Here is a 16236-nt window from a genome sequence, read left to right as displayed (position 1 = left end):
CTGTGTGACTGAGTGAATGACTGAGTGAGTGATGAAGTTACACCATTGGTCGGCCGAGTTATGAAGTTACACCATTGGTCGGCCGGAGAGATCCAGCCATATACTAGGTTTTGACCTGGTCTTGTTTACATGTATTTATTTATTAATTCATATTAATTTAAAACAACCTTAATATCTCAACCCTATGCTCATGTTAAACAAGGAAAATCTTATTAGGAAACGCATTTGCTGAATTTAACCTAGCCAGTTCTGAGGTATACTGCAATTAAAATGCATTGCCTGGATTCAGAGCTGAGATATAAATTCAGTGATTCAGGGTGACTGAAGCAGCACCACTGTGGGAAATTAATGTTCAGCATTGGTACGTTTTTACTGATGACGTCCTGCGTTGCTAGGGCGTAGAAGACAACCAATGATTCGTTGGTGAATCCGAATCGCGTACTTCTAAATCTGAAACGTACTTTTGCGGCATGATTTATGTTGTGATCCAGTGAACTCAGTGCATGCCAAAATACTGAGATATAGTTAACGGTATCATTAAAAATTTACTAAATGTTGTAAAAAGTGCCGAGGCGTAATTTTATTATTCAGTTGATCCGTGTTGGTCGACTGACGTTTATTTAATGATCCAATCGGAAACAGTTTCTAGTCGCCATTTTGGCTCAAACGCTATCGGTAGTGTTGTCTCCAGTGGCGCTAGTTTCTAGATTCTCTTGTAATGTTTTTTCGTTTCGAATACAGATGCTGAATGGTAACAGGGTCTTACGGAATGATTGATATTTTAAGTACCGAACCACAGCTATGAACAGCTATGAACGCAGGCGTTACATCTAACTAAGCCAATGGCTATCCTGCATTATATTTGAATGACAGTTGTTGCAGTTCTGTGGGGGAAGGGATTTGAGAAGTTCATAGTACCGCCATCTTGAAAGGTGCTGTGATATGGATGGCTGTTTCCCTTTTGCCAGAATCTACTTTAAACAGTTCTTTCATTTAAGGGTAATGTTTCTGTCATTTAATTTTTGTAACGCTTATAGCAAATCGTTTTCTCAAAGTACATGTTGGGGATCGTCATCCCTACCTGTATCGGTGTGTAACATTAGGCAAGTGTAACCATAGCTAGCTGCCACCTACTCCTATGCAGTTCTCTTTATCAGTTTTCAAGTAACGTTAATGTTAGCAAGCTGGGTATGGCTGGGTAAGACGAGAGCCCTAGAAAGAGGGCAGAGTAACTGTTTGGGCTCTGGGTTATTAGACTTGCTAGTTAGTTTGCCAACTCTATTTTTGTGCGGAGTGCGTGTTTGGACAAGGAACTAGCGCTAGATACTATTGCTAATTATTGCTAGACTACTATCCTCTTTCAAGCGAACTTAGTTTGCTTTTTAGATTGTTTAGTCTAGCAGTTAACTAGTATGGCTGTTAGCTAGCAGTAGCTAGCTGTCTGTAACATTTGTCATTCTGAGTGAGCTAACGTGATGTGCAAATTATATAGCTAGGCTAGGGATTTACAGCACCAGCTAGTCGTTTACTGCGATAAGGTAACGAATGTGTATCAGCATTTGTATGTTAGGTAGCTAGCGTTGGTGTTAGTTAGCCATTTCGGACAACCCTGTTAATCTGAGTTGGCTAACACCAGGAAGATTGGCTAGCGACCTAACGGTTAACGTTATTTAGTTTGAAAACTGCCATCATCCGTAGGGACATTGTAAAGCTAGCTAAAGTACCTGTCTGACAGCAGTGACGGTGGCTAGCCTTTAGTTAGATTTATAACTAATATATAATAATATATAATTATAACAATTAACAACTTCTATTGCGTCCCTACCCAGACATCTTGAAAATACATTAGCCTAGTCTAGCCATTAGCTAGAGAACATTAGTTAACTGGACTTGTTAGCTGACCATCTAATCATTCAGCGGACCTTACTGATCTACTAGTGGTGCTATCTAGATCTTCTACCCTACCCAGTTTAAGTACAACTGTCATGATGATCTGTCTGTCAACCTCTTTCCTTTCGTAAGTGTCTTTTGCACTTGTTCATGGGTGTTTCAAACTTAGTCACAAGGTTTTTGACATACAGTCACTAAGTCATTTAAAATGTATTAAAACCGTTTTCATTTGTAGTCATTTATCATGAAGCTCGATTTTGATCTTAACTGACGTTGGATACTGGGCTTTTATCACGTTAAAAAAAATTCAGCGAAAACGTATGGCAGCACAGTTCACTGCTTAGGTATGCGATTTGGTTTTTAGGCAACTAACGTAGCCCAGTGCTGCTGAAGTTACTGTTTATCTCGGTAGGCTATTTTTTGTTCCCTTGTACGACTGTTTCAGGGCTGCATGCATGTGAAATAACAAGGTGGCGTGCACTGCTGTTATTACTTACTGTAGCTCTGCACAGACGTGTGGTGCAGTCTCATTTGGTGTGCTTATGAAATACATGTACAAGGCATCTCTGTGCCCAGTGTGGACCTTAAATCTCCTTCTTCTTTCCTGGTTAAGACAATGAGTAAAACGTCAGAACATTCTACCAGGTATCCCAGACTTTTTGCAAGTAGTTATGTAAAAAAAAAAAGAAACTTTCTCATGGCAGTATAAAGGGAAAGCTGTGTATTTAGATCTAAATTTGCGGACAATATGTGGTCATGCACTCTTCTGTGTTACGGTCTTTAAAGTGTTGTTACATGAACTTGTCAAAGGGCCCTAGGTATTATCACCAAGAATACGAAGGCATAAAAGGTGTAATGAAGTATGCACGTGTATGTATTTAGCTTCTGGTTATAGGACGAGGCAGAGGCATATCTCTGGTCTGTGCATTTAGGTGATGGGGCCACCAGGTTGCCAATAATTTCCAGTTTGAGTACGGAGGATTTTGTCCCTCGTGCTTCTGTACAGGGATCCTGGTGTCTGTGATGATGACTTGGGAGAATTGTAGCAGCCAGGAGCTCTGTGGTTTATAGTAAGGAGATGTGCCCCAAATCACCTTTTACATGGTCTATTAATTGTTTGTTACACTGTTCACTTCGCGTCAGGAATCTTAAAGTAGTACAACTGTAACATCTGTTTTGTAAATTAAAACGTTTTGCAGGGAAGCTGTGAATTGACTTTGGAGTAATTCATTTATGCATATATTATTTCAAAGAAAAATATTATCTTTACAAGTTCATAATTGCTACGATGGCTTGCTCAAATAAAAATTGAGTTGATAGTTAAAATATTGATTCCAGTTGTAAATTGTAAATAAAAATATGACTGCCAGTGCCAGCTACAAGGGCCAAGACTGAATGCATGGCACACTGATATTTTAAACTTTTGCATGTGACGGGAATATTTGTGTGTGTGTGTGTATGTTTGTGTGTATGTGTGCGTGTGTGTTTCTGTGTGTGTTGCAGCAGCTGTCAAAGCTAATTTATAGTGAAAATGGTGCTAAAGTTGACTGAATCCCTTGTGTTTTGTGTTGTAGGTTTGCATTGATTGCTTTTGGGGTTTGACGCCATTGCTGCTGCATGCATCCTTTATCGGAGGGCTTCATGGGCCATTACTGCCTTAAACCTGTAATGGGAACGATCTCACGAGCAGCTCACGCATTATTCTATCTTTGATTAGTTTTACCTGCAAGTTGCGGCTTCAACCAGGTACAGCTTTCCAGCGCTAGGTGGAAATCTGAATTTTTATTGTCTTGGTTCGGTTCCTTGTCAGCAATGGGTGTTCTTTGCATTTTCCATTCAAAGTATGCTGCAGAAAGCAAAGTCAGCATCTATCACATTTTTGGTAATAGTCAAGAGGAAATGTGTACACAGTTGATGTGCTTTAATCAGAAGCAGGGCTTCTATAACTGCAGCTGTGTGTGAATGAGGAGGACTGCTGCAAATCTACAGCTTCATTGGTTAGGCCTAGCAAGGACATCTTTGTCTCCCTGTGTTCTCAACAGAAGCGAAATGTTCTGGAAGTTTGACCTGCACACAACGTCCCACATCGATACTCTGCTGGAGAGGGAGGATGTGACTCTGACAGAGGTGATGGACGAGGAGGACGTCCTGCAGGAGTGCAAGGCCCAGAACCGCAAGCTGGTGGAATTCCTTGTGCAGCCACATTGCATGGAAGACTTGCTGAACTACATTACCCAGGAGCCATGCAATGACATGGATGAGAAGATCAAGTACAAGTGAGTGGCAGACTATATAATAATATATATAATTTTTATTTGCTAATATATTTGTATATAATATACATTGTTAATGAGTCATGTTGTAGGAATTCTTGATGTATTTGTGTTGGAGTCTACATTATATTCATATTCATATGCATTGCATGTGGAAGTCCCTTTGTCAGTTTGGCCCAACATACCCATACTCAACATGTGTTAGTGAAAGTGCCTTTGCCCAAAGTGTAAAAAAAAAAAAAAACAAGTGAAATGCTTTAACATGTAATACTGTAAATAGTTACCTGTATTGCTTCTTTCTGAACGTCTCCAGGTACCCCAACATATCCTGTGAGCTCCTCACCTCTGATGTGGGGCAAGTTAACGACAGGTTGGGTGAGGATGAGAGTTTACTGTTGAAGCTCTACAGCTTCCTTCAGAATGAAGCCCCCCTCAACCCACTGCTGGCCAGCTTCTTCAGCAAGGTGCTGAGCATCCTCATCAGCAGGAAGCCCGATCAGGTGGGAACCCGGGAACCCTTGAGCTCCTCTGTCATCCTAGACACTCCCACAGGAATCACCATGTCTAATCACATTTGGGACCAAAGTAATTCAATGCTGATTTAAGAACTGTTGAAAAAAGAGCAAGCGTGGAGGTCCCACGTGGCTCAGTTGGTAAAAGTGCTTGCAGTAAACGCTGGCTGAACCCTGTAATCTCCTGGTTCTGCGACAGTGCGTGGAAGACCTGAACTACATTACCCAGGAGGCTAGAAATCTCTTGTTCTGAGTCTGAGATATGTCCTTATTTAGCTGTGACTGGGAGTGTGCTGCAGTGCAAATGCTAAGTGGTGTAGCTGTGTACTGTGAGATGGTGATTTATCCTCGATTGGCCTTTGATAGATTGTGGAGTTCCTGCGGAAGAGGGATGACTTTGTGGATCTGTTGATTAAGCACATCGGGACCTCCGCCATCATGGACTTCCTGCTTCGCATGCTGACCTGCACCGAGCCGCAGCAGCTGCGGCAGGACGTGCTGAACGTGAGTGCGCTTTCCTCGGCTGCAGCCCCTGCTCTCTCACCAGAGCTGCGCTTTAAAAGGAGAGGTCGCATAGGTGTGTCGGGATGTGTGGAGGTAAATACGCCATGAAGGTGACCGCGTCACTGCGATTGCTGGAGACGCACAAGCGCACCTGTCGACATGGTTGCTTTAATGCAGCCTGCGCTGTAACCCAGTTTACCATGCTTTAAACAGGCGGGCACAACAGCAGCTACATACTGATTTTGCGGGTGGGGAAAAAAGAGCCCGAAGTGGCTTGCAGTGCTCTCACCTGGTACTAATCAATCCACTGAAACCATGAATGATTATAACAACAAAAGAAGGAACAAAAAAAAAAAACACAGATGGTCATAAAAATTTTAAAAGCGAGTGCCTTCAAGGAGGCATACAAGGTGAAAGGGGAAGAAAGAAGAGGGAAATTGGTCATCCTTAAGTGGTGGGATGCCGTATGAACTAATGGGTGACCACCAGTGCATTTTGACCTGATGTTGCTATGTACATTTCCAAGTTGATGACGCTGCACTTTCATGGCGTATTTAAGCTGAGTGATACGGGTGCAGAGGTCTCAGGTTAGTGCTCTTTGGGGATGTGTCCCTCTCCTGTTGTAGCGCATGCTTTTGCAGGGCCAAGCTGCTCAGTAAAACCTCTTCTGCTGCCTAAGCGAGCCTCCAAACTCCTTATGTCCACTTAAAGAACACAAATTAACTCCCAGGATTCAACCCCCAGTAAGAATCTGGCAGCGCAATGTATTTTTTTCCCCCAGAAGTTCTCTATGTGTAACGGATAGCAGCAAAAGCGGCATAAACAGGTTCAAACATAATTTACGAACTGTTCACCCTTCAGAAAGGCTCATTCTCTGCCTGTCAACCTGTATGGAAGTGTTTTTTTTGTTGTTGTCTCTCTTTCTTTCAGGACGAGCCGTCATTGTTGAGTAATTGGCAGTAATTAAGTGTGATTTCACCCACAGTGGTTGAACGAGGAGAAGATCATCCAGAGGCTGGTAGACATGGTGCAGCCCTCTCAGGATGAAGTCGTAAGAACGGTTTCGTTTCACTCATTTGACTGGCCGGCACTACTGCCGCCTGTAACCGGGGGCCTGTTGAGCGCATGGCCCTCGTTCTTTAGCGCTGTGATGCCCTGCTTCCCTGACGTGTCCCTTGCGGGCCCCTGTTTTGGCAGAAGCACTCGAATGCGTCCCAGTCCCTGTGTGAAATCATCCGCCTCAGCAGAGACCAGCTGTTCCAGGTGCAGAGCAGCCTGGAGCCAGACCCCCTGCTGGCCACACTGGAGAAGTACGCCTCCTCTACCCTTTTTCTCTCTAGCCCAGGAGCTGTGTGTGCTGCTTTAAAATGGATGCAGTGTCAGTGATTATGTGCGTGAGTGATAAGCAGCGTCAGTGCTGATGAGCGTGAGTAGTAAGGAATGTCTGTGCTGATGAACATATGTCAGGCTTCATTCCGACTAAGTCTGTCAAACATATCATCTCGCATATTTTGTGAGACATACAGATTCTACTGGCAACTTATGAATTACCCAAGTTGTGACCAATTATGTTTTATCCTTGATTTATAAGACAGTGATTTAACATGCATGTTGTTGTATTCTCCCTTATAGAGGGGAATCTTTGTTCAGGTCGAAATTTAGATGCGTTTGTCCATCTCATGCCCTGCTGAAGGTTTTTCCTCTTCCTGCAGACAGGAGACCGTGGAGCAGCTGCTGTCCAACATCTTTGACCAGGAGAAGAGCGAGTCGGCCATCGTCAGCGTCATCCAGATCCTCCTGACCCTGTTTGAGACGCGGAGGCCTGCGTGAGTGCTGGGTGTGGGAGCGCGGGTTTGAGCTTGGGTCTGGTGTGAAAGGAGGGGGTTTGACGTACAGCCGCCGTGTGTCTCTGCAGCTTCGAGGGTCACCTGGACGCCGACACGCCCGGAATGAGCCACCCGTCCTTCTCCGTCAGCCCGAGCGTGTTGGAGGCGGTGACCCCGCGGATAAAGCACTTCCACCAGCTGCTGCTGGAGCCCCCCACGGTAAAGCAGGCCCTGCACAGCGGCAGCACCTCTCAGTGCCGGCAAGCAGACACGCGCCCTTAGGAAGAATCGGTTAACCTTCCCGCAGAGTTCCTGAGGTCTGCTGTGCTTTGTGTGCTGGTTGCAGAGGAGCGTGCTGAAGAGCACGTGGGGGGTGCTGGATCCTCCGGTGGGGAACGCGCGCCTGCACGTGGTGCGTCTGGTGGCCAGCCTGCTGCAGGCTAACACGCCCACCATCAGCCAGGAGCTGATCCGGCTCAACACCGTCGCGGTCATACTGGTGAGTGTGGGGTCACCGTGGGTCACCGTGTTCACCTGGAGCCGCGGTCGCTAGGGCTCTCCTACTGCTGTGTTTCTCATCTGTGTACTGTGTGTTTTCAGTGCTGTTTCAGTCTTATATTTAGCTTTGGAACTTGCGTGCATGAAGAGTTGGTTCATAACCGCCATTTTCTCCATGTTTTTTTTCTCTATTTGTAGGACATGTACTTCAAGTATATTTGGAACAACTTTCTGCACGTGCAAGTGGAAATCTGCATTGCCGTGATCCTCGCCATACCCCCCTCCAGAAGCGAAGGCTCCCAAACCGGCACCGACCAGGATCAAGAGCCAGTGTGGGAAAACCAGCTCGTCACTCACGTGAGTCTGCCCCGCCCACCTTGCGTGTCACTGGCACATTCTGCGGCGTGTCTGACGCTAATGGCCGGTTTCTTCTACCCCTCAGCTCTTTCAGGAGTGTCACCTAATACAGAGGATACTTGATGCCTGGTCCTCCAATGAGAAGGAGCAGTAAGTACAATGAGAGTCAAATGACTCATTTCCTTTTAATTATTTGGCCCCATTGTTTTACAGTTCACAGTGTAAAATTTGGTCATCTTGCAGATATTTAGCCAAAGTGACTTAAGTAAAGTTAAAAGTTTAAAACTGAAAGTTGAATGTGATTTTGAGTTGAAGTCTCAGAGCATTGTGCATTGAGAGACGGTATGGTTTCATCGCAGGGCTGAGGGTGGACGGCGGAGGGGGTACATGGGTCACCTGACCAGGATAGCCAATTGTGTTGTGCAGAACACTGATAAAGGACCCAACAGCACCCAGATGCTGCAGATCATCTCCGGTGAGTGGAGTTGAGCAGTTTCCTTCCGGCCCCAACCTGGATGTCCGAGTTCCGCAGAACATCAACATGTCCGTTTTCTGGAAGTAGAAACTTGCGTTTCCTGTTTTAAAGCCAGAAAACATTCACCGCAACCCTCATTCCTGTTTATGCGCTGATCCCATTTCCTGTTTCAGCTCAAAAACGATTCCCATTTCCTGTTTCAGAGCTCCAGGAGGATGTCAGGGAGGGATGGGATTCTTTCGTATCTGGTCCACTTGCAGAAACGAACAAGAAGAACACTGTGGACTTGGTAAGCTTGCTGGCTTGTTTTCATTGTGCTTTTGTCTTGGGGGGTGAAGCTTGCCTTATGAGATGTCTGTGTGTATCATGCTCAGGTGAATACTCAGCATATTCACTCATCCAGTGATGATGAGCTAGACTTGAAGGGTAGTGGATATCACCAGGATTCCTCCTTGCAACAGGTAAGTCTGTAAATGGATGAACTGAAATAACATCATACAGTTCTTAAGTTATTCTGATTATCATTGATATGTTTTCAGTGTTCATAATATATCATGTCATAATAAACCTGTGTTGAAAAGCAGAGATTTTCTTTGTAGTTGATGTCATTATCACTGGTCCTGGGTTTGCCAGGCCTTTTCTGATTATCAGATGCAACAAATGACGTCCAATTTTATTGAGCAGTTTGGCTTCAATGACGAGGAGTTTACCAATCAGGATGATATAGTGGAGTGAGTATTGATTTATTCTGTTTCTGTTGGCGTTGGATGGGTAATGTCCTCCTTCTCTTAAAAAATTGTCTTTATGAAAATTCTGAATTCTTCTGATGTAACTGGACAAAAATGATTATTACCAATCTTATTGTATAAACTGTACGTTTTTGGGTATTATGCATTTCTTTCGTCATGTGCAAGTCTCTGTGATGTATAAACGCTGTGCACTGGTCTGGTTCTCATTTGGGGACACTCAGAATTTAAACTCAATAATTGTGCCATTTAGTACAATGGCCTGGACTGGTGAATTGCTCCCAAGTTCTCTTTTTTTGGGTGTGAGTTTTAGTGTACCAGTGAGCTTTTTGAAAATAGGCCATTTTGAGAGATTTTTTTTGTTGCAATCCGAGTATAATAAATTCACCCATACTTACACCATGCTTTTTGATATTGCAGTATTCCCTTTGATAGGATATCAGACATCAATTTTTCCTTGAAAACGAATGAAAGTGTAAGTATCCATTTTACTTTGTGTGGTTTCATTTTCTAAATGTCAAATTGAGGTTGTTACATTTTGGAATGACTGTACACTTGGAAATTTGGCTGAACAGATATTCACTGTGAATCTGCATTTATCTCTGCTTGCTGTCTGTAAATGAAATCTGGCATGCACAATGTCTCCAGTTTTTCTCTGGCACATCCCACTGAGCGGGTCCTGTTCCGCAGGCTAACATCGCCCTGTTCGAGGCCTGCTGCAAGGAGAGGATCCAGCAGTTTGACGATGCCGGTTCTGATGAGGAGGACATTTGGGACGAGAAAGATGTGAATTTTGCACCAGATGCTCAGAGGCGTCCACGGTAGCTGCCCGACTGAAAAGGACATCATAAGATAACATCACAGGGTATGTCTGCTTTATCAGTCAGATTAATTGAATTCCCTCCAAACTCTTATTTCCCTCCCCCATCAGCAGTTCGGGGAGCACGGACAGTGAAGAAAGCACGGACTCTGAGGACGAGGACCTTAAACAGGAGCCCTTTGAGAGGAATGGCACAGGCCCCGATGACAGAATGGAAATCGACATGAGTGAAGGTGAGAAACAGGACTTCAGCCGTTACATCAGTTTGAAGAGACATACACTCCAGCGTTAGCATTATCATTAGTGTGAAAAGACCTACGCATCTGCATTTGCATTCGTAAGACTGGCTTAGACATTGGCTTTAGTATTATCAGACGAAACATGCTAAAATGTGCATTAGCATGAACGGATTTACTTGCAGACTTTGCATGAACCCTACACTGCAGCGTTAGCATCAGTATTTCCACATGGCTGCATTGGCATGAGGTGGGGGGGGGCAAAAAGATTGACAAAGCACCAGGATATATGGCATCATTGACATAAACAGGTCAGCAATTTTTGTCAGTCAGACTATCAGAAATTGTTATGCATCCATTTGTATGCTTGTTTGTATTATTATGAATATGTACGCTGGTTGAGATTATTTTTCTTAATGTCTTTTACGTGCTGTAGCACCCACGTGGACGGCAAACTTTGACGACGTCCCCATGGAGACCACCAGCTCCGCGGTGACGGGAGCGCCTGTCTCTAAAGCGGCCACTCCTGCCATCTTATCCATTCCGGAAGGCTGGAGCTCCCCCAATCACGTGCCAGGAAAGGCGTCCGTCTGGGCCGACTTCACAGACTCTTCAGGAGCTGAGAGGTTGGCATAGACCATTAGCAGTGAGCTTTTATGAAATTAGATTCCTTTAGCGCAGTGGTTCACAAACCTCCAGGTGTTTGTGTTGCGCCTCAAGCACACCTGATAGAGCAAATCAGTGTATTGATCAGATGCATCAGGTGTGCTTGAGATGGAACACATCAAATGCCCGCAGGCTTGGGAACCACTGCACTAAAGGAATCTAATTTCATTCATTAGATACCCAAGGGGTACCCAAGGAGAGGTTTGAGAAACGCTGCTGTAGTGGTATCTGTATTATGTATTATGTATTATTTCATAAGAATTGGCTTCTCGTACGGGTGAGCGAAGTAAAGGATTAGAGGGTTCATGCATTGCGTGTAGTAACTGTGCGTGCATGCTTGTTTTAACTGTTGCTGCTGTTGTCTCAGTCCAAAAGATCCTCTGAGGAGCTCCTCCCCTGTTGCCATGGAAACCAGCTTAGAGGCAGGGGACCCGCTGGGGGCCGGTATGCTGCTGCACGCAGAAGGTGAGGCTTCCAGAAGCTTCTGGATGTGACGTGCTGGTGCTTGGGTTTGCCGATGTCATCCCGCTCGCCTCATCCCGTGATGTCAGTGCTCGCTGTGATGCTCTTCTGTGATGCTGACGTTTGCGTCTCCTCCCGTGGCGTCCGCCCGGGCGTGCTGTCCCTGCAGCGACGGGGGGCTGGGGCAGTGAGGAGGAGGCGGTGTCCCCCGCGGGACACACCGGCGTGGGGGCGGAGCAGGAGCCACCCGGGGGCCGGGTCACTGAGACCGTCACTAACGGCTTGATGAAGGAGACCGTCAGCCTTACCGTAGATGCCAAAACCGAAACTGCTGTCTTTAAGAGGTGAGTCCCCCTGGGCCTCGTGCTGTGTGTCAGTCACTGCTGGTCTGAGGGCCGGTGAGAGCCAAGAAAAGTCCTCACAATTCTGCATCATTATCACATTATCAATATTATCATGTTGAGCATTAGTCTGTACGACATCTAGTGCATGTCTGCAGATATGAACTAACTAGAGCTTGTACAGGTACTTCTCTTTTCTTGTTATTTGGGTAAGTAGTGAGAAAAAACTTGCATACTGAAAAGAGTACAAAATCGCGGTGGTTATGACATGAGCTTTGTGGAATTGAAATAATTGAAATTCAAAGGGAAAGTGGAGAAAGTGGTTCCATTTATTTTTGTTTGAGAAGTTGGCCCTTGCTTAAACTGCGGCACTTAAAGCACTTAAAGCATGAGCTTCCTGTTTCCTCTTGGTCTGCACATGCCTCCAGAGTGTTGAAATCCTGTCGGTATGTACAGCCAGTCCGGCAGGGCGGGGCCGCATGCGTATGTTGGGGCGCTGTTTTTGTCTGCAGCTTTTCTTTTTTTTATCGTTCACTTTTGGTGTCCTCGTTTGCATGTTTATCTCCGATCTGCTGTTTCAATGCAATACAAATGAACCAATCGTATTCATGCATGTTCATTGGTTTTCTGCGATGTCACTTCCTGTCTTTGCTGCCATGTGAGGTGTAACTGAGAGGACCTCTTATATGCCACCTATTGCCCAATTGTTTTGCACTCGTTTGGAATCCAAGAGCTGCGCTAGGCAGTCAGACACTGGATGCAGTGGGGTGTGCTTGAAAAGTCACGTAGGTCAAAACCTATGAGTAAGAAACTGGCGCAACCCCCTTAGCCCCTCCTCCGCCCTTCAGTGTCTTGTCAGGGCAAACCCTGCCCCTCTGCTGGCTCCTCCCCTTGCCTGCAGGAAATGGCAGAGATGTTTTTGCTTCATTCTTCAGTGGTGGTTTTGGGCAAGATCAGCTTTCAAAAACAAGCCTTAAATTTTGTAGGTTTTATTTCTGCCCCTCAATTTAAAATTAATTTAACTTCAGTCCCGGTTTGCAAGTCTGCCACTGAATTTTTTCTCCGTTTGCATTATGGCAATTTTTGGAAAAAGTAGCTTTGCAAAACATTTTAAGCAGTAAAATAATTTAGCAGAATAATTAGCAGTTTCATTTGTCTGCATGAGTATGCTGTCATTCTTTGGGGCCATCATGTTGTCTAATAATACAGACTGAAGCACAAATATATATTAATATTCAACAAATAACCAAATGCTTGGTTTATCTACAAAACACATACAAATTTGAAAATTGTATAGTACATTCATATTTTTTTTATTTTTGCATATACAACTTTCTTTCATTATTGATTTGGATAAATTCCTACACTACCATGAACAATTATTTATATTTTTTGTCATGTTTTCGTGCGAAAAAAAAAAAGGTAGTTATCTTATTCATTTTATACTTTATGCCTCTCCGTTCTGCATGCGTCTGTGTTGGCCTGTGTTAGAAGGGTTTTTTCTGTCTGTGGAGAGCAGGCTGTGTTATCAAAGGGACTCCTTTCTGCTTGTAGTGAGGAAGAGGCCTTGCCTAACTCTGATGTGCCCGCTAAGTGCTCCGCTACGGGGAACCCCGTGTCAGATGTGAGCCCCTCCCCTACAGACACGCCCACCAGCGGCCTCCAGAAAGGGAGGTGAGTGAGACTGGAACACAACTAGCTCCTCCTACCATGGGTGTGAAACACAAAGCATCTATACTGACTCACTAGCTTGGATTCAATCAACGTTTGTCCTGAACGTTGACCAACACATAAAGTTGAGCGTTGGTTTACTTTGTCACAAATGTACCTCGGCAAATACATTTTTGCAGTTGCTGAACTCACCAAGTTGTGCTTGTGAATAGAGAATTGACTCTTGGACAAATTCTGACTGAAGACAGGCCAGTTGGCCACTTGGTGCACTTTTCTGTAGGTTAATATTGATCAGTCCTTTTACCATCATAAATCCCTAGCAATTGGTGAAAGTAATTTCTTTCTCCTTGAACAGCATGGTGGTCTCGGAGGACAAAGTGAAGTCTCCTAGTGAAGTTTCCAATGGGCCCCTGGAAGACGTGGCTGCTATGGAAGAACCCAAGTACGTCTCAGAAGCGGCTGTTAACATGCGTGAAAGTGGCCTTTCGGATGACGCGTCCAGTTAAGCACAAGACGTTGTGCAGTTATGTGACACATAGTCTCAAATCCTGACCGTGACACCTGCCCAGGCAATCCCACAGCAGAACCTGATTGAGAAAGGGTTGAAAGCAGTAGTATTTCAATACTAGGTTAAAAAAATTTGTGATTTGAGATTTGTGCATTTATGCATTTCCATTTATAAACGGCCATGTTTGATAAAACTGTTGGTCCGTGTCCCTTTTCTCCATTTCTTAGTGTAGTGAATAAATTGTGTTCACCGAGAACCTTCGGTTCAGAAGCATGAGGTTACTGAACCCTCACACCACTAGGGGGCGTCACCCTGTTCTCTTCCTCTGTCCTTCCAGAGACCAGCGAGTGCCAGCGTCATCGGAGGCCGTGGCGAATGGGCCGGTCTGATGCAGGGTTGGGCATGGCCGGGGCAGGCTGTCCCCGCCCACTCTCCTCCAGAGAGTAGCCGGTGCGCTACAGCACATCAGGACCAGCAATACTCGTATACAAGTGTTCACAACACCTCAAGTGTAGAAAGGAAAAAGCTACACTCAAACGGATGAACAGAACATTTTCAGTTCTTTATAACCCTCAGTTCTAGTTGGATGATCTTCAGCTCTTATTTTGCCATTCATGGGTAACAGAAAGGTTGCTATAGTTTGAAAGATTGTATGAATAAAGTATTTTACAAAAGAAAAATGTATACAGAAACCAAGAATATGTAACTACATAACTGAGCTATACCAATTGGAACGTGTGACCAAATTAAGTTGTTTTAGATAGTTTCCTCTTGCACTAATTTCATTTCCTTCCAGTTTTAAAGCAACAGCCACCGTGAAATGTTAATCTGTATGGTCTAGGGTAATTATTAGGGCAGTGTATCATTTTAATTGTACATTAAGGGGGTTTTGCTACAGGTATTATTTGTAAATGTTTTATATCCTTTAAATATGACAAGATTTGAAGACCTTTGCTATAGTTTGTAACTTTATTTATTACTGAGAAGTAGCTGATGTTACATTAATACCAGAGCCATATGCTTGTTGGAAGAGCTGAAACCGTTGAAAGAAGAACGCTGGGTAACAATTCCAGCCGGGGAATTGTTCCCCATCATATAGGTCCAAAAGTATCATCATTATTCTTTTTTTTTTTAACCTTTTGTACTTGCAAACAACAGATGTGTACATATGTGTCTGTGCATGTGTGAGGGTTGTACACAGTGCTCTGAACCGTAGGAATACATGTAAACAGCAAAGATGTTGCTATTCCCAACGCTGCTAATATTTTGCACCAATCTCTGAATTTTCCAATAAGATGGCATTCAGTGCCGGCAGTGAAAAATAAAATATCAAAACTATACCTTTTATCTTCTCTTTCTCACAATCAGTCATGAGGCTTTTTGCGTTTCCTGTGCCTGCTTCTGCGAGGCAGGCCTGGTATGCACTACTATCATTTGCTGAACAAATGTAATGAAGATTCCTGGCCACTACTGGAGGAGTGTCTACTTGTGTGGGTTTTTGTGTGATTATTTTTCATGTCTTAGATTCTAGAGCTCATGCAGTAAATCTGTGCTGGAGGGACTAGATAGAGCATTAATTAATTTATCAGTAGCGTTGACGTAATTGGAATTATCGTGAATTTAGGGTACCTGAGAGTAAGGTGAAAGAGTAGAGGGCTGTTGAGGCAGGGCCGGGCACTGCTGAGCTGCTGTTGTAGTGTTGCTAGGAAACGCACCATCAGGTATTTCACCCCACCCATCTCCCCTGGCTCACGGCTGCTGGACTGCATGTGTTTTCAAAGGATGTACAGGTAGTCGAAAGGCACTTGTGTGAATACAAAGGGATCCTAACGAGACGGTACGCTGTTGCGTGAACACAGCGAAGTGCTGGCGCAGAAACAAGAGAAATCCACCATTTGATCCCAGAGGAAATTCCAAAATTGTTGGAGGGCGGGGCAATATACATTCAAAACGGAGGGTTAGAAAATCAAGAACGAATGATTCAAAGACAAAAAAGGCAGCAAATATATCTTTCTTTGCCAGATTCATTTTGTGAAGCAGGCCTTGTTTTTCTCTTGCTTTTTTATAGTATTGATTCTGATCTTGAATGAACTTTGAAGTAAAAGGAAAAAAAATGTTTGTGTTTCAATGTAATTATTGTCTCCACTGATATAAAACAGGTAAGAAGCTAAAGATCTTGTGTAATTAGATGATGGGGAAACTCATTTAACATCTAATTAAGTAAAGCCTAAGTACTATGGTAAAGTTCGATCTCTTCGTTTACCTCTGTAATTAGAAAATATTAATGTTTTTATCAATCCAGAAATCAATAGGAATTCTATTCAAAATTATGTAGATGGTAAGTCAGGACAAGCTGTGGTTTTGATACACAGATTTAAATGGACAACTGCTGATTTTGAAATGTTCATTTGTTCATTTTTTGTAATTATAAGTTAAATTTTGTATGGAGTG

General features: G+C 44.0%; 1 protein-coding gene across 6 annotated transcripts; it reads left to right on the top strand.

The window, feature by feature from the left end:
• The first annotated feature begins 729 nt into the window (after positions 1-729).
• Positions 730-15130, top strand: LOC118227784 (serine/threonine-protein phosphatase 6 regulatory subunit 3-like). Of its 6 annotated transcripts, XM_035418662.1 has the most exons (26): positions 731-999; positions 3465-3636; positions 3933-4166; positions 4477-4663; positions 5042-5179; positions 6165-6230; positions 6377-6489; positions 6892-7005; positions 7095-7224; positions 7352-7504; positions 7702-7860; positions 7946-8010; positions 8220-8335; positions 8539-8624; positions 8710-8796; positions 8969-9066; positions 9502-9556; positions 9772-9902; positions 10013-10134; positions 10574-10763; positions 11171-11268; positions 11435-11609; positions 12035-12052; positions 13161-13280; positions 13633-13719; positions 14123-15130. In XM_035418662.1, exons 3-26 carry the CDS (start codon positions 3940-3942, stop codon positions 14172-14174), a joined length of 2787 nt encoding a protein of 928 aa, XP_035274553.1. In that variant the 5' UTR covers positions 731-999; positions 3465-3636; positions 3933-3939; the 3' UTR covers positions 14175-15130. The 6 variants fall into 6 exon arrangements, with proteins under 6 accessions (XP_035274557.1, XP_035274553.1, XP_035274556.1 ...); XM_035418666.1 differs by lacking the exon at positions 3465-3636 and having other exon boundaries at positions 730-999; positions 8987-9066; positions 10016-10134; XM_035418665.1 differs by lacking the exon at positions 3465-3636 and having other exon boundaries at positions 732-999; positions 8987-9066.
• Positions 15131-16236: the final 1106 nt, after the last annotated feature.

The sequence above is a fragment of the Anguilla anguilla genome, chromosome 5, assembly GCF_013347855.1.
Source record: "Anguilla anguilla isolate fAngAng1 chromosome 5, fAngAng1.pri, whole genome shotgun sequence".
Lineage (NCBI taxonomy): Eukaryota > Metazoa > Chordata > Actinopteri > Anguilliformes > Anguillidae > Anguilla > Anguilla anguilla.
The sequence above is the reverse complement of the archived record's forward strand: the minus strand, read 5'-3'. Positions and strand labels throughout refer to the sequence as shown.

What these genes read in the sequence shown, in the direction of transcription:
- LOC118227784 (XM_035418662.1), top strand. Translation starts at nt 3,940, where the DNA reads ATGTTCTGGAAGTTTGACCTGCACACAACGTCCCACATCGATACTCTG. An exon ending in GATGAGAAGATCAAGTACAA is followed by an intron (nt 4,167 to 4,476) that starts GTGAGTGGCAGA and finishes GAACGTCTCCAG; the next exon opens with GTACCCCAACATATCCTGTG. An exon ending in CCTTGAAAACGAATGAAAGT is followed by an intron (nt 9,557 to 9,771) that starts GTAAGTATCCAT and finishes CCTGTTCCGCAG; the next exon opens with GCTAACATCGCCCTGTTCGA.